The 18,893-nt window shown below is 41.5% G+C and overlaps 1 protein-coding gene across 1 annotated transcript in view; it reads left to right on the top strand.

Moving 5' to 3' along the window:
• The window catches only part of nbas (NBAS subunit of NRZ tethering complex), a 262,175-nt gene that overhangs the window by 114,570 nt on the left and 128,712 nt on the right, over positions 1 to 18,893 (top strand). The window contains exons 34-38 of the mRNA XM_066676307.1: positions 5,207 to 5,364; positions 10,586 to 10,657; positions 13,264 to 13,449; positions 14,970 to 15,083; positions 15,685 to 15,808. Coding sequence (XP_066532404.1) covers positions 5,207 to 5,364; positions 10,586 to 10,657; positions 13,264 to 13,449; positions 14,970 to 15,083; positions 15,685 to 15,808 — 654 coding nt within the window. The remainder of the gene's footprint in view (positions 1 to 5,206; positions 5,365 to 10,585; positions 10,658 to 13,263; positions 13,450 to 14,969; positions 15,084 to 15,684; positions 15,809 to 18,893) is intronic.

Below are 18,893 nucleotides of genomic sequence, written 5' to 3'. Positions count from 1 at the left end.
CCACTGCTCAGTTCTGTTTGAGAGCCCAAGAGTGAGGAGTGAGGCACAGAAGCTCTGGTTTTAAGCCTTTTTTTTTTGCTCTGTTCTCTTCATCATATTTTATCCCTTCTCTTATTTCTCCCTAAGTAAGATGCAGCACAAATCCGAAACATTGCTTGTTTAATCCCGTTGTATTCCCTAACTGCTGCAGATCATAAAAAATCATTCAAATTGGTTGTTCTATATCACAGGGAGTGTGTGTGTTGGTGGGCTCCAGAACCCCGTTTTTTTTTAATTAATTAATTAATGTATTTATTTATTTTTCCCTAATATCAAAGAATACAGTTAAAATTGAGTGTTACTTTAAACATCCTGCAGTGTGCGGGGGGAAGAATAATAATAATAATAAAAAAAACAAACCAACAAACAAACACGAAACACTTTATAATAGAGCACTTTTGATGACCTGGTGATATTATTTTGATCGGTATTCTTGAGTAACATGCCATTCAACATTACCAGCCTGCTATGATCCTGAAGAACCTAAACTAATATAAAGGGATAAAATTACGTGGAACATGCTGCACATATTCAAGTATAAAACGAATACACTCTCAGCTAAACCAGTAACGGAAAAAACCTCCAGATGTTCTGCTCAATTTTCTTGAACCCAGAGAGTAATGCTAATGATGAAGTTAAGCTTCATCCACGGTTATGACTTCCTGAAATGATCACCATATGACACTCGAGCATATTCCTAGGGCGTACTCAATGTGTGTACAGTGTGTTCCCACTCTGAGTGAAAGATTTACAAAGCAAACTTGCTTGTAGGTCCCCGACGGTCTTAAACGTGCTATTCTCAGGAGCAGGTTAGTGCAAGTGATTTAGATATGTATCTTATTTATTTCTTTTCAGGCTGTCTGCTGCAGTATAGAAAACCCCTTCCCTTTCATTTCCTCCTGAATAAACCACATGCAACTAATCTTCATTATGACAGTGTATCTCTCACTCAGAGTCTCAGGAAACAGATCGGAGAAGGAGATGGATCTGTTTGTGTTTGTGTGTGGGTGTGTGTCTTTGTGCAGTAGCTGGGCATCAGATTTGAACGGTAGATTCTCTGTGTGTTTGTGTGTGTGTGTGTTTGTAGCAGTAGGTAGATTAGCACAGGGTTGCGAGCAGAGAAAGTGCTAATCTCTGATTGCTATCGGCAGCCGTCTCCAAGCCCCAATAATGGCAGAGTGGAAAATAGGTTAGCCTTTCTACTGCTCTGTTCCCTAATTACTCTCTCTCTCACACACACACACACAGAGAACTAAAGATTAGAAAGATGGATGAGGAGAGCTAAAGATACCATTAGACACAAGGTGGGGCAGAGAGAGCTTTAGAGGTGAAGATCTAGAGCATTATCACCACTGAATCTTTCGCTCCAGAAAGACGACAGAAATAACGGACCCCATGTGGGGACCCTGTTATTATAGGATAGGTGACCTGAGTCCCAGAAGGCTTCCTGAGCTCTAGAACCAAACCGTCCTATAGGCTCAGAACGTTTGCAATGTTGCTTTAGTGCCCCGCAAGTAAATGAAGGCCCCACCGTCTATTGGGCTCCCAACAATCAGACCCAAATTCTCAGTGCCACATTTAACATGCGTGAACCAAACATAAAGGAGAAAAGTGAACACATACTGATAGTATTTTTACTGTCTAGTACCTGTTTATGCTTCCCCAAAAAACACCAATACACTCTGAAGGTTCCTTAACATTTCATTCCACTTTAGCACTTAGAAGAAACTACTTTAGTTTTTAAGTTGAAAAGTTTGGCATTTCCACTTTAACTGCTGCTGCTCTAATCACAAAATCACACTAACACTGGCTTGTTTGACATCGCACCTTAAACAGTGAAGCGGTTACAGGTGCCTGGATGAAGCTGCTGCACACGTTATGGTGATAAAAACGCTGCAAGTTGGAGAATTAACAGCCAAGTTGGCTTCTTTCTTCTGTTTCACCTTAAATACTGCAGCTGTCATAGAATTAGTGTCAGCTCCTTGTTCACCAGCTTGACTTTTCTGTTCCACCTTGAATAGTGAGGGAGTTAAATTGAAGTGCTACATCTCGGTTTGTTACCGTTATATATATTCAACCCCAAATTATACATATTCGTAGTTAAATGCATTCATACTCGCGAGGACCAGCCTAGAGGACAATGTATGGATGTGATGAGTGATTTACACCTCCTATATTGTTTTAAAGGCTAAGCACCACTTAATGGACCTCCGTGAATATTTCACATTATTTTAGTTACTGACATATATAAGTATGAATTAAAATGAAAATATCAGCGTAATTTGCTTTAAAACTGACAATTTTATTAAATTGACGGAAAAACCCGAACTCGCTACGGAAATTCTTGAACGCAACCGTGACGTCACTGGTGGAAACAGCTGAACATCACCGCGGTAAAACACCGTTATGACTGACTGTTATGACAGTATCTAGCTAAATAACCAACATTATTCATGACAATAGACTAGCAATGAGCTAAACTCAAATGTAGAGGTACCGTTATTCTTGTAAATGTGATCGAAGTCGAACTCGAATTCATCCGACACTATAAACCTCCGTAATGCAGCTACGTAGCCGAGTATAATCTGAGCACCGAGTTTAGCGAGTCAAGCTAACGTTAACTAACACCAACTAAAACGTAAGTGTCCTTACCCTGTTTACCTCCATGTTACAGAGGCTCTTGAGCACCTTTCGTTGGTGTCCTTACATGTCCATATTGTTGGAAAAGCGCCAGTGAAATGAGCTACAGATAACGGAGTGAGCGGAGGGTCCTTTCCAAAGTGCCCGTTTAAAGTTGACAAATGTAGTCTATTTTCTGGATATTTTGGGATCTTTGGACCATTTGTGCACAGATGTCCCACTGTACATTGAATTATTGCAGCCAAAAACATATACATGTACACCCAATGTAGACACTAATGTTCAGTTGTGCACATTGATCCACAGCTTAGATAAGCATTAAATGAAATGGGACTTGTCAGTTTAAGGTCACAATGCTTAATGCATCAATAAGAGTGTAAAGCGCTTCAGCATTGAGCTGTGAAGGCGTGGAACCGTATTCTCTAGTGTGATACAGCTCAATCCACTGCCTGTGGGATGAGAACTAATCATCCAACGTCAGTACCTGACCCCACTTGTGTTCCCACACCACTACGTCCTCACAGCAGTGTTCCCAAGATCTAGTGTAACACTTACCCCACAGAGAAAAAGCTGTGGCCATTATTGTCATTTTAGTATTTTCAGAATATATATTGGACGATCTGGTGCTCAAAAATTTATAAAATTATTATATTTCCAAAATGGATTCACCTTAAATTAGTGCAGTTTATTAATTATGTATACTAACTATTGGGCATAGTGTATCTTTAGATTGTAAAGAGAAATTTCCTGCAAATCCCATGAAGTCCTACAGTTATGAATATGCATATGTCTATTTAAATGATTATACATTGTTATGAATAGATTATAATGGGAAGAAAATCAATTACATTAAGCTAGAATATAAGTGATAATGAACAGCTAGCTGCATGGCCAGTGACTCATTGTTTGCTTCCGTACTTCGGTGTGAAGAGGTAGAGGAGGTGCTGTTGTTTACGGTGTCTGTTAACAGAGTTGTATAATCGGGTGCATTTTATATCTCTGTAATTACATTTCTTAAAAAGTCTCTCAAGGTTTGTTCCTGTGGACTGTATTATGTACAACATTTACAAAAGCATTGGAACTCTCCCTTCTTTTGGTGTTGAAAGAAGGAAGAAAAGTTATTTTAAGGTTATTTCATATTTAATCTGTAGTGGTTATTGACCAGGTTTGATGTGGTGAGAGGTAATATTTTCTACTTAAGAGCTATCAGGAAGTGAAAGTGCTTGTGACTACCAGGGAACCAAAAGAGGAGGAAAACAGATGTAAAGAAAAGAAGAGAAGAGAAAATTTAAAGAGGAAAAGGGGGAACAGTGGGATATAGAATGCCAACAGGGCAGTGTTCTCCAGACAACTGGGGAACTGAGAAAAGATACATCGTGGGAGATTAAACCCAACGTTTAAATAGCGCAAAAGTAAGCAAGAGCTTCTTTTGAAGAAAGAAATACCAAACACCGGCAAGGTCTGGCTTTTGCAAACTCAAGACACTGCGCTGAAGACACAGACTGAAGGCTTAATAAAGGGTAAGCCCCAGCTGTTGTCAATCGCGCTGATTAACGCGGCTCCTGAGGCGTGGTCGCCCCCTGTTGGTGGGAGGACCACGGCGTGGGTGGCCCTTTACAGTTTTGAAACTACGTAAGAATGCTGTATAGTTCTTAAACACACATTTATAATGCTTTGAAATGCTAAAGTAATATAATAAGCTTAAATGCAGAGTTAAAAAAGCTTAAAAGCAAGGTCTGTAATTTCTACTAAAAATAAAATTAGCAAATTTAGTTTCAGTTTGAAACTCATATGAGAAAAACAATCACACTTTTGTAGCCCCTGGATGAACCTTTTCATGATTCATAGAGTGGATGTCCATATGGGGGGGTTATGCACATTAATTTGGGGATCTGGCGCCCACCAACCCACTGTGGCCTACCTAAGTTGTTAAACATGGTATAAAATTAGTTGTTCTGATTTTCTGCTGCATCTTACGTAGTTCTGTAGACAGTTAAGAATCATTCCATCTTTTCTCTGATCACAGCACTGTATCTGTGTTTTATGTGAGATTACAAAAGTTAGGTTAAATAGAGCAAAACAAAAACAAAAGCACTGGTTAAATATGGAGAAAAGTAGAACAGAGAAGAAAGAGAACCAAGTAAAAATGGCTAAAATCCTTCTGCTCTTCTCCCTTCACTCCTGGGCTCTCACGATGAACTGAGCTGTGGCTCGTTGTCATTTAAAGGAACGGGTGCTAAAACCAGCCATTCTGAGCAGGGTTGTTTATACAGGGCTGTTTATTCTGCTGTGGGGTTTAATCCTTGTGGTATTTTGACCAAACATGTAACAGATCTTCCATTAAGACCCTAGAACTGGATTTATTACTGGTGTCAGTTTAATGGCTGTTTCTTTATATGAAGAATCACTCAGGAAAAAGGCTTTTTAAGTATGATTCCTATAGCAATGATGTGATGGATCTCAGCTTAGCCTAGTGACCATTTAGTCGTTCTTCACCTACACTTTTTCTCTCTCTCTGTCTCTCTAGGATACAGTGAAGGCTGGGACGTGTGTTCTCAGCTGGGTCAGTGCGAGCCGTACACTTGTCTCTCATCTCGTCAGGAGTTAATGGCATTTTCTCTGACACACTGCCCTCCCGCCAACATCCAGAACCTCCTCGCTGCATCCAGCTCTCTGCAGACACAGGTGGGCTTCTCTCTCAGCCAGACACTGGACACAAGTGGGCTTTTTACACCAGAGTAGGAGCAATTAGCTTCCCCATGCTCACCATTAACTTCATTGTTTGAAGAGAAACTGCCAAAACTGTTTTTAGATCAGTGTCAAACAAACTAAACTACATTAGCTCTTTGTGTTAAAGTATGTCCATTATTATTCAAACATGCCTATGCTCCTATGTCATTGTTACAGAAGTGTGAACAAAATGCATACTTTCAATTGCTTTATTATTAGTTTTAGTTTTACACTCGTTCTCATCAACCGCCCTCTAGTTCACATCAGTGGCACTTTAGTTTTCGTCTAAGGCATTACTAGGGTGTTATCTGCAGATGGGCAGTTGGATTGTCTAGGTAGACAACACTGTTGGTTTTCCTACATGTGAATGTAGGTATGTAAACAGGGGTATAGTTGAACTTTGACTAGGCGGTCAAAAAGAATACAATTGCAGCCTCCAATTTTTGCAGAAGGGCCCAGCCAAGTTTTACCGGAGGAATCCCCTTCCCATGTTTTTTTGGCGAATTCGAAGTACATCCTTCAATATTTTTACATTGGAACATACATTAAAAATGATTAATAATTACAATGCTTAAATCTAATGCAGTAAAAATTATTTCAAGAGATGAAGCCTTGACTCTTTGGCTTCATTCACACAGCAGATAAAAGTGGCCCAAATCCGATCTGTTTGTGTGGCTGTGTGAACAGCACCAGTTGTGTTGAATCTGACTTTTTAAAATCAGATTTGGGCCACTTTCATACATGGTGTTGAGATCCGATCCATATATGATCTGTGGCAATGTGACTCTCTCTGAACAGTCAGATCGAAATTCATGTGACACTTACGTCACTCCGGACACTGGGAACATTTGAGGTGTTGGGCGGCACGGTGGTGCAGCAGGTAGTGTTGCAGTCGCACAGCTCCAGGGACCTGGAGGTTGTGGGTTCGAGTCCCGCTCCGGGTGTCTGTCTGTGAGGAGTGTGGTGTGTTCTCCCTGTGTCTGCGTGGGTTTCCTCTGAGTGACTGTCTGTGAGGAGTGTGGTGTGTTCTCCTTGTGTCTGTGTGGGTTTCCTCCGGGTGACTGTCTGTGAGGAGTGTGGTGTGTTCTCCCTGTGTCTGTGTGGGTTTCCTCCAGGTGACTGTCTGTGAGGAGTGTGGTGTGTTCTCCCTGTGTCTGTGTGGGTTTCCTCCGGGTGACTGTCTGTGAGGAGTGTGGTGTGTTCTCCCTGTGTCTGCGTGGGTTTCCTCTGAGTGACTGTCTGTGAGGAGTGTGGTGTGTTCTCCCTGTGTCTGTGTGGGTTTCCTCCGGGTGACTGTCTGTGAGGAGTGTGGTGTGTTCTCCCTGTGTCTGCGTGGGTTTCCTCTGGATGACTGTCTGTGAGGAGTGTGGTGTGTTCTCCCTGTGTCTGCGTGGGTTTCCTCTGGTGCTCCGGTTTCCTCCCACAGTCCAAAAACACACGGTGGTAGGTGGATTGGAGACTCAAAAGTGTCCGTAGGTGTGAATTTGAGTGTGTGTGTTGCCCTGGGAAGGACTGGCGCCCCCTCCAGGGTGAATTCCTGCATTGCGCCCAATGATTCCAGGTAGGCTCTGGACCCATCGCAACCCTGAACTGGATAAGCGCTTACAGATAATGAAAGAATGAATGAATTTGAGGTGTTTAGGACATGGAAATGGCCACGTTCCTGTCTCTCATTTATGAGAAAATAAAACTTGTGGAAATTTGTATATAGGGTTTTTTTTTATAAAACATACATGATAAGAGCTTATTTTGTAGTAGTTCTGTGTCAGTTTTATACTGTTATTTTCGGTATGAAGCTGTATAAATGTGGATCATGAAGATATTAAACTGATTATGTCAGCACTCGTCTGCTTCTCTTGGGAGACCTTGTGTTCGAGAGAGACTGTTCTCTAGGGTCTTTCATTAATACTCGGTTTTTAACATAGAGCTCATGTGGAATAAAGAAAAGAGAGGTTTTGTGATACAGCATTGTACAGTCCGGTCCCATTCCTTCATTTCAAAAATTAAAGTGCTTTGTATAAAACAGATGGGTTTTTCCTGCTGCGCCTGCAGCATAGTCCTTTGCACATGAGGGTCAGTTTTGGAGCGTGATCTGTTGAGACTAATCCCAGATATAGGTGACATTATATAGACAGTGTGAACAGCAGAACAAAAATATCTGATTTGGTCACAGCTGTGTGAACGTAGCATTTGTCTTACAAGGTAAACTTGTAAATGGTATTAATCTTTTTATTGGTTCTTAGAAAATGAAAAATATAATGGTGGGGGCGGGGTGTCATTTCCAGAGGCACCAGTGTCCAAGCCGTAGATAAACATAGAGGGATAATCATCAAAGTGAGATATGATACATGTGTGTAAATGTTGCAGAGCCTTCCTGCTGAGCTTGTGAACTGTGGAGAAAAGTAACTAACGCGCATTGTTTTTCACTAAACACAGCCCCAGAAACAGCACATTTTAATTTCCTGTTTTATTGTCTTTTATTTATATAACACATTGTAAATGACCCCATCCAGCTCCACTGTGTGGTAACACTTTATTTGAAGAATTAACTTGTCTGGTTCATGAACCAATTTATATATGCACCAAACTGTTTCAAATTAGGTTCATGACAGTGGACCAATTCTGTTTTTTCATTGGTGGAAAATCACTGAGTGGGCAGTGCCCATCCCACCCCACCCTTAAACATGCCCGTTTTACAGTGCCCACCCCACCCTTAAACACGCCCCTGTTTTACAGTGCCCATCCCACCCTTAAACACGCCCCTGTTTTACAGTGCCCATCCCACCCCACCCTTAAACATGCCCGTTTTACAGTCCCCACCCCACCCTTAAAGACGCCCCTGTTTAACAATGCCCATACCACCCCACCCTTAAACACGCCCCTGTTTTACAGTGCCCATCCCACCCCACCCTTAAACATGCCCGTTTTACAGTCCCCACCCCACCCTTAAAGACGCCCGTTTTACAATGCCCATACCACCCCACCCTTAAACACGCCCCTGTTTTACAGTGCCCATCCCATCCCACCCTTAAACATGCCCCTGTTTTACAGTGCCCAACCCACCCCACCTTTAAACATGCCCCTGTTTTACAGTGCCCATCCCATCCCACCCTTAAACACGCCCCTGTTTTACAGTGCCCAACCCACCCCAGTTTCTCTATTGTAGTTCTATCTATATTTTCAGCATTTTCACTCTTTTCGTCAGTGCCCCTCCCTCTGATTTTCATCAGCATCGTGCTAGTTTTGATCAAATCCACTCTAGATTTCATCAGTAGAATTTTAGGTATTCTGGCCAAGCTCATCTGCAAGCTTTAAAACTTGGAGCCAATTTGTAGTTTGTTACTATAGCGTTATATAATGGCAGGAGTTCTCTCTCTCTCTCCTCTCTCTCTCTCTCTGACCCTTAAAGAAGCACTGGGTAGTATTTATACCTTAAAATTACAGCTTCAAAATCATTGCATTGCTTCAATGTCTTGTATTAAGGAAAATACTTTGATACTCTAACTCTGCGCTGCAGAAACTGCACTATGTAACTTCTGGAGGAGGGTAGGAAACAAACAACACCCTCTTGAATACCAAATCTTACCCAGTGTCTCTTTAAATCTCATTCTGAGTAAACAGTTCAGTAACAGGTGTACTGTAGTTCATTGCTGACTGCTAACATCTAATGCATTCAGGTAAGATCTGCTCAGTAACCTCTGAAAAGTGGTTCTGTGGTGAAGTTTCATTACACAGAGCAATGTGGTAGTGACTTTTGTTCTGAGGTGTGATTTTAATCATTCCTCAATAGGTGCTGTTTGCTAAGAGCTTTCCTTTGCGGACATGTGATCTGAACACAGTGTGAGAGTCTGGATGTGTTGAATGTAGCATGATAGGCCAGACTGAAGTCACACACTGATGGTTTTATGACAGAAAAGGCTGTATAGAAGCAATGCTGGGCCCTGTTTCTCACATTTACCCTTATACACACATATACACACACACACTCTTATTGTGTAGCAACAGTTACGCTATAAAAAAAAAAGCACTGCTGAGAAGGCTACGTCTTTTCTGCAAATCAAATGGGACTTCTGAAATATGCCTCCACTCAGTCTTTTTTCTTCTTCTCAATCATGCGGTCCCCCTCTCCTGTCTCTTCTCTTGCCCCATGCAAACACGTTTTAAACATGAGATGGCAGGCCGTGGTGGCAGAACGCTTCCATTTGAGAGGAAAAACACACTCGCGGCTTAAAAAGTGCCAACAAATGAAGAGCCGCTCGTGAATTTGTGATGATACCATGGAGGGACATTATGGGCCAATGCCTGTATGAGAACAAGCACCATGCAAATGTGTCTGGTTAACATCTGGTTCATAAAGTCTTCAGCTAATAAAAATAAAAGATAACAAAGACTCCCATAATCAGGGGCGGCATTGAAATGAGAAAGATGGAGAGATTTGAGTGCGCTTTTGCTTCTGTTTTGCAAAGCGGTGCCTCAGTCTAGCTAGTATTACTCTGAAGCAGCTACACATGAGCATGCTCAACAACAAGCGCTGGCAAAAGGGGAATACAGCCCTGCCCCACCCCCAGCTTTGGGCTGTGGAGCATTGGAATTCTACTCTGTGAAGTGATGAAGATCATTAAATACCTCTGTTGAGTTAGATTGTTTCTTGTGATCTAGAATTAGTCCTCTATCATGACTAAACGACTTCCATAATTCTCTCCACCATCAACAAAATCCAGTGTTAAAACATCTGTGGGGACAACTTCCAGCTTATCTTTCAGCACAGCCTTTGTGCATATACATGTGATCTTAAGATTGTGTTATTCTTTTGGAATATTCTACTACTTTGAGCATGTGGGACATTTCACAGCACCAAAGACTCTTGACTATATGTCATTGAGACATTACCAAGCAATTAAATGTGGCATTGCCGATGTCTGTGCCCATTAGTCTCTGCAATTATCACACTCCCTTAAATGCATATTCATGACACAGGAGCAGACTGTTCAGTTTGAGCCAGGATTTGGCACAAAACTCTCAGTACATCACCACCACTCATCCTTCTGAATGGTAACTTACACTGTGTGAAGTCCTTCCATATACAGCTCCAATGATTTATGAATATTCACTGGATTTATTTATATTATCCCCAAAGTCCTCAAAGGATATTTATGTTGTTTTGTTTTTTTAACAGGTCCTGTATCAAGCAGTGAATTACAAGATTGACCCTTCTCAAGCCAAAAGAACGGGGGACAGTGCAGATCAGGTAGCAGTCAATAATTGTTTACACACTGTTAAGTATTCGTGTAATGCATGCCAAATGTGGTACGGTGAATTAGCTGAAGGGTTATTTTAGCGTATGTTGCACTCTGAAGGGAGGACACTAGAGCAACTGTAAAGACATAAAAGCTGTATAAATATAGATTTATAGATTTACAGATTAACAATGGGTGTTCAATATTGAAAATACAAGATGGGGAAAAAATAATAATAATTCAAAGTGAGTTTGACAATGATCTGTAAATTAGCCAATGAAAACTAAGCTGTGAAAATAAATAAGCAATAGTCTGTGGTTTAACAGGTGAGTTCTGCAGAAAAAGTAGAAATATGGGTGGAATTTCCCCAGCGGTCTTTCTATTTGTGTGTGTTAAGCAGGCCATAAAGAGTTTGCTGCATTTATGATGCACTCATTTATGGCAAATAGATTATTGATGAGTTAAAACGAGTGAGTTTTAACCGCTTTACACTTTTTACAAATACACAATGTTCCCAAAAGTATCCAGACCCTCCTAGTTACTGGATATCATTGTAAAATGTGTTTTATATCTTTGCTGTATAATGTTCCTAAAAGAACATTGCCAATATACAGGGGTTAGACAATGAAACTGAAACACCTGTCATTGTAATGTGGGAGGTTTCATGGCCAAATTAGACCAGACCGGTGGCCAATCTTCATTCTCACATTGCACCAGTAAGAGCAGAGTGTGAAGGGTTAATTAGCAGAGGGTAAGAGCACAGTTTTGCTTAAAATATTGCAATGCACACAACATTATGGGTGACATACCAGAGTTCAAAAGAGGACAAATTGTTGGTGCACGTCTTGCTGGCGCATCTGTGACCAAGACAGCAAGTCTTTGTGATGTATCAAGAGCCACGGTGTCCAGGGTAATGTCAGCACACCACCAAGAAGGACCAAACACATCCAACAGGATTAACTGTGGACGCAAGAGGAAGCTGTCTGAAAGGGATGTTTGGGTGCTAACCCGGATTGTATCCAAAAAACATTCAACCACGGCTGCCCAAATCACGGCAGAATTAAATGTACACCTCAACTCTCCTGTTTCCACCAGAACTGTCCGTCGGGAGCTGCACAGGGTCTATACACACGGCCGGGCTGCTATAGCCAAACCTTTGGTCACTCATGCCAATGCCAAACGTCAGTTTCAATGGTGCAAGGAGCGCAAATATTGGGCTGTGGACAATGTGAAACATGTATTGTTCTCTGATGAGTCCACCTTTACTGTTTTCCCCACATCCGGGAGAGTTAAGGTGTGGAGAAGCCCCAAAGAAGTGTACCACCCAGACTGTTGCATGCCCAGAGTGAAGCATGGGGGTGGATCAGTGATGGTTTGGGCTGCCACATCATGGCATTCCCTTGGCCCGATACTTGTGCTAGATGTGCGCGTCACTGCCAAGGACTACCGAACCATTCTGGAGGACCATGTGCATCCAATTGTTCAAACATTGTATCCTGAAGGCGGTGCCGTGTATCAGGACGACAATGCACCAATACACACAGCAAGACTGGTGAAAGATTGGTTTGATGAACATGAAAGTGAAGTTGAACATCTCCCATGGCCTGCACAGTCACCAGATCTAAATATTATTGAGCCACTTTGGGGTGTTTTGGAGGAGCGAGTCAGGAAACATTTTCCTCCACCAGCATCACGTAGGTGACCTGGCCACTATCCTGCAAGAAGAATGGCTTAAAATCCCTCTGACCACTGTGCAGGACTTGTATATGTCATTCCAAAGACGAATTGACGCTGTATTGGCTGCAAAAGGAGGCCCTACACCATACTAATAAATTATTGTGGTCTAAAACCAGGTGTTTCAGTTTCATTGTCCAACCCCTGTACATCCCCGTAGCATCAAACTCTAAGGAGCAGTGGAACTGTGTTATCTGGAGTGCTGGAGCTCCATACAGTTCTACAGCGATGAGGTGGGGTAGAATTTATCAAACATCGGTACCTGACATGAGTAATGACCTCTGGTTTCTGTTAAAAATATTGTAAAGAAAGGGAAAAAAGACCCCTATACATTAAACGACTGTGAATAACTATGAATTACGCTGAAATGAGGAGAAGAAACCTCTATAATTTCCCTTAAAATGCCATTCACCCTTAGCTTTTTAGAATATAAACCTAGAACATACTTAGAGTGTCAACGGAACCTTGATTATTTCATCATATTTAAATGAAGTCACTTGAAGGTCTGAGTTGCGTGCCTCCCCAATGCTTCGGTGCTGTAATGTTGTGTACCCTGTTCCTGGTTATTTTACCCTGCATTAGATTTTTGAGGTCTAATAATAATACTTTATCGTTTGACTACATTTATACAACCATTTTCAGGAATATGAATTCAGCTGAAGGTGTTTTGTTTATGTAAATATAAAGAAATGCAGCACAAGTACAAACGCTGTAGATAAAGTGCTGTATAAAAATATGAAATTAACATGAAGGGATTTATTTTATAAAATTGTATTAAAGAAATATGGAAAAATATGTATTGACAAATTATACTGTGCCAAATAAAATCTTTAGCTGCACAAAACTAAACTCTGTGTGTGCATGTGTATGTGCTTACACTCAGCAGGCTGGTTTAAGCGTACGTGGAGGATCCTCGGGAGGGACACAGCCTACAGCTCTACTTCAGAGGACCACTGCCCGAACAATGGAGGTCCTGACTAACACCACACTGACCACCAAGGCTGTCCTCACTGCTGTCAGTGACTCACACTGGTGGAAAGAGTCCCTCAACTTCCTACGCCCACTACACGTAAGATGCATACATATACAGGAGGAAACCCACGCAGACACAGGGAGAACACACCACACTCCTCACAGACAGTCACCTGGAGGAAACCCACGCCGACACAGGGAGAACACACCACACTTCTCACAGACAGTCACCCGGAGGAAACCTACGCAGACACAGGGAGAACACACCATACTCCTCACAGACAGTCACCCGGAGGAAACCCACGCCGACACAGGGAGAACACACCACACTTCTCACAGACAGTCACCCGGAGGAAACCTACGCAGACACAGGGAGAACACACCATACTCCTCACAGTTACTCGGAGCGGATAATTATTAAATGATATTGATGTTAAATATACAGGACTGTGTATAGAACCTCAATGCTTTTACCATATTGTCGCTGTACCAGTTGCTATTATGTAGATACATGTTTTTCTTTGGACAGCAACAATATAAAAATGAGTGGGGCTACTCAAATACCAGTCTTAGATGTCCGCCCACAGAGGTGTGACCGTCCAGAGAGGTCAAATGAATTACAAATGAACACCAATTTTTCAATGCATTCAGCCTCATATTAGTGTTTTCACTGTCAATTTTTACTTATTTTGTACAGCACAGGATTGAAGATGCCATGTTGTTTTACCTCACCTTTTGTCAATTTGCTGAGCAGCTTACTGAGTGATGTCACTGCTGTCATGGAGATGGTTTTACCATCACTTTTTACAAATTTAGACAGATTGTGGAACATTGTTTTTCCATCTGTGATGTTTGGTTGTTTTTTAGTTGAAAACTTTTCATCCAGACCCACTGTGTTAGACTTAATCACTTCAATCCAATGGACTGTTTCAGAAAAGCTTTTTATGACAAATTACTTTAAGTGTTTACCAGAGTTAAAGTGCTCTGGCCACCTCAATCTTTTGGCACTTCTTTGTCTCTTTCTTGTTTTCAAGTTCCAATATAACGAGGAGTTTACATTTTTTTAATGAGTTTTGAAGTTTTCAGTGAATTTTTTTTTTAGTTCTGTAGTGTACATTTAACCTTTAAATGACTTTCACACAAGCAGTCAACAAGCAAACATTTTCCTGATGTTATTTGCAGGACAACTCCACTCTGAGTATCCCTAGTTTAAAAAAATAAATTAATTAATAAATAAACAAAAGCTCAGAAATATTCTGGACCCAGCTTAACCTTGCAGAATTTTACTGTTTGCATTTCAAACCTGTCAAAGGTGGAGCTGTGAGCTTTTAAGTGGGTTGTGTTTGAACCCTCAGCACTCCCTTATACCCTCCACTAGCCGCTGGGAATCTTCCATCAGCTTCCAACAACAAACACAAGAAAAATCTACATTTAAAATGTCCTTCCAGTGTGATATGCGAAGACTAAAGTGTGTTAGGGATGCGTCCTTGGTTTGGTTAATGTGGGGATGAAGGCTGTGGATGTATTATGAGATCGGATGAAGCGTTAGTGAATAGCCATGCTGTTTGAAGGTGTTGTGTAAATATTTGATGAAATTTTATTTCTTTGTCTCTTCAGGGTCAGGGGTCTGATTTATACAGCAGCGGAGAAGCTGGAGAGAACGCTGATTTGGAGAGACAGGGATGCAGCCCTTTCTACGAGGAGCTGCTAGAGGAGCCATATGTCAATCCAGTGTGTACCTTAATATCTCTCTCTCTGTTATATTTCAATTAAATTTGACAATATTAATGAAGTCTATAATTATTTAACAACAAAACTATACAAATATAAAGTCACCAAAAGCCTAAATAAAATTTAGATTCTATATTGGGTTCTTTATTTAGCTGCACTTTGCTAAATAAACATGCTTCTACTCTACTCGGTTCTACTCACTTTTTGGTCCCTGGTACCTGATTCGTTTTCCACTAGCACAGCTCCCCAGGGGCGTAGAATTAGCATGGGCGGAGGTGATGTGTCCCCACCAATATCCAGCAATTATTGAGCTGCTGTAAGGGTTAAATCATGTCATCTACTTGAGTCCTACCTCCCCATAACACATATGACCAGTGTGACTGGCCACGTCTTTCCCCGCTGTCACGTGAGACTCTGTAGTTTGTTTGTGAGCAGCACCAAAACTGGAAGGAAAACGTGTTACTTCTAATTGTAGCATAAGTTTTTATTTGAAAACAGATGTGATGACATGCGCATTTTGACTGATGCTGTGTTTAGAATAGCTGTCAGTGTAGCAGGTGAATTGTTAAAATCTTTACTGTGTGCTGTGTCTGTGTTTCAGATCGAAGATATGTACAGTTCATATGAATACATCCCGCAAGAAAGTTTAGCGGAAGTGCTTTTGCGCACCGGGAAGCTCGCCGAGACCAGGAGTGAGGGCCAGCAGCACTTCCCTGCCACAGAAGGTAGCACATTTACACACTGGAGGTTCTGATTCATTTCAATATTACATATCTGCACCCAGAGGCACATGCAGCCACCTGTAGGAGATGAGCGTAACCAATGAGAGCGTGGGAGCAAAGCACCAAAACTGTATCAACCCAAAAGTGAACACACTTGGTGTGTTATTGAGAAAAGGAAGGGGGGAAACAAGGTAAACATTGACCAAGGTCTCTCTTCCCCTTCACTGTGGTTGTGTTTGGAGCAGCCTCTGCATTGAAATTCAAGGTAGCTTTCCTTGTGTATGACATAGGCTGAGGAAACGGATGGGGGCTAAGATGCTGTGGAAAGAGCACAGTGGAAAATATGGTTTAAAAAATAAAGTAAAACCTATTAAAACGTGGAATTAAATGCAGAATAATTTTTAAGCTCTCTTTTTGGCGCATGATGCTTTATTAATAATGTCTGTTTCTGTACTTTTATGTGGTTTAAATACAGCATTAAATAGTAAAAGAGCCTTTGTGCTGCTATATTTTTCATATCTCATTAACACATCAGATCAGATCTTACTAACGGTATCAATGAGTCACTCCAAAGGTACAGAGCTCTGCTCACATTTTATTTCATTCAAGGGAACGGTTTGAATTTCATTTTCAGGTCTTCTTTAATTTGGGAAAATTATTTTGCAGTTTGTGCTCATTTTATATATATATATATATATATATATATATATATATATTTATTAGTATAAATACTGAACTGATATCTTTTGTTTTTATGGACTACTTACTTAGAAAGTAATTATATGAAGCGGTTAAATTTTAAATCTTTGTGTGCTGTGACTGCAGTCACTAGTATCTGAGCACCCAAAGCTTACATATGGATATTTTAAGGTGTTTTGGTAAAAGGCAGCTGGCTGAACCCCAGTAAATGAATTAGAATTTGTGCCTATGAAAAAGAAGGTAATTTGTGCACAAATTTGTGCCTGTAACCGTTTACTCAATTCAGGGTCACCGAAACTCACTCAGACACAGGGAGAACACACCACACTCCTCACAGACTGTCACCCGGAGGAAACCCACGCAGACACAGAGAGAACACACCACACTCCTCACAGACTGTCACCCGGAGGAAACCCACACAGACACAGGGAGAACACACCACACTCCTCACAGACAGTCACCCGGAGGAAACCCACGCAGACACGGAGAACACACCACACTCCTCACAGACAGTCACCTGGAGGAAACCCACGCAGACACAGGGAGAACACACCACACTCCTCACAGACAGTCACCCGGAGGAAACCCACGCAGACACAGGGAGAACACACCACACTCCTCACAGACAGTCACCTGGAGGAAACCCACGCAGACACAGGGAGAACACACCACACTCCTCACAGACTGTCACCCGGAGGAAACCCACACAGACACAGGGAGAACACACCACACTCCTCACAGACAGTCACCCGGAGGAAACCCACGCAGACACACGGAGAACACACCACACTCCTCACAGACAGTCACCCGGAGTACATCATGAATTTTTACTTCAATGTGCTGGACAGCTAAAAATCCACAGGAATGGAGATACATGTTTTTAATTGGACAGCAATGATATTATAAATTATATGAATACACAAATTGTAACTGAGGGGTGAGGACAGCTTTCTTGGGTTGAGATGGGGCATATATATAAAATGCAACTTTGAATCCTACACTTAAAACTGAATATGGGACAGTGATGTTCCCTAACTGAGAGTAAAAAGGATGTACTATTGAGAGCAGCATCACAGTGAGAGGCTCACAACTTCTAAACATTATCCAAACTCACATCTGTTTAACGGACTGTATAAGCAAGAAACCCAAAACGTAGCAGTCGCTAAATAAGTACAAAAGTCCAAACCGGTAATGTATCACCATATGTCCTTGTGCTCCAGAGTTCTTTCCTAAATGAAGGTTATTGACAACGGTTTATCTCCCTTTTCCTCCAGTAACACCAGCTGTAGGCCAAATGTTGTCCTTTCCATGGCGGACAAGGACCTATTAAAATATATATTTATCAGCTTCATTATGGGTAATTCAGATGGGATTTGTACATCCTCAGTATAGATTTGTACTCCATACCCTCCACCACGCTTTCCCTTGACAGGGATTCTGCTCCCGCCGTCCTCGTCAGCTGCTCTGTGACTGTTAGCATTAGCATAGTGTTTAACCTGAGGGGGCCGCTGTTACTCTCCGCTCTCTTCTGTCCGTCTCAGTGATGCATGGCCATTCTCTGGCCCCTCTCACATCCAGAACTGCTGCATCACACTGATTAATTAATGTGTACTCACAGAGAGTGGACAGCGGTAAATAACGCGTCCCCCCGCGATACAAGAGAGATAGCGGCCAGTCAAAATATCACCCCCTCTCCCTCGAAGATGGATGAGCTGGACCAGGGAATCAATGCACAGGGGAGAAGAAAGAACTTTGGTGCCGGAATGCAAATGGTGGCAAGCGAAAAGTGCAGGAACGCTTTGTCTATCTCTCTCACTCTCACTCACTGGCTCCTTTCTTTCTTTATTTCTTTCTTTCTTTCTTTTTCTTCTTTCTTTTTCTTTCTTTCTTTCTTTCTTTCTCTTTATTTATTTCTCTTTCTTTCTTTTTCTTTTTCTTTCTTTTTCTTTATTTATCTTTCTTTCTTTTTCTTTCTTTCTTTCTTTCTTTCTCTTTATTTATTTCTCTTTCTTTCTTTTTCTTTTTCTTTCTTTTTCTTTATTTATCTTTTTCTTTTTCTTTCTTTCTTTTTCTTTCTTTTTTCTTTCTTTCTTTCTTTTTCTTTCTTTCTTTCTTCTTTCTTTTTCTTTCTTTTTTCTTTCTCTTTCTTTCTTTCTTTCTTTCTTATTTGCTTCTTCGCATTATCTTTTCTTGCTCTTATTTACTCACTTTTAATCACTCTCATGCTCTTTGAGGATATGTGTGTGTGTGTGAGGGGGGGGGGGTTGTTTGGGCTGGTGTGTGTGTGTGTGTGTGTGAGGGGGGGGGGGTTGTTTGGGCTGGTGTGTGTGTGTGTGTGTGTTGTGTTTAAGTCCTGTGTGTTCAGTGTGGATGTGTCAGTAGATGTAGC

Source organism: Hoplias malabaricus, chromosome 7, assembly GCF_029633855.1.
Source record: "Hoplias malabaricus isolate fHopMal1 chromosome 7, fHopMal1.hap1, whole genome shotgun sequence".
In the NCBI taxonomy this organism is placed as follows: Eukaryota; Metazoa; Chordata; class Actinopteri; order Characiformes; family Erythrinidae; genus Hoplias; species Hoplias malabaricus.
This window is presented reverse-complemented; position numbering and strand designations above follow the sequence as displayed.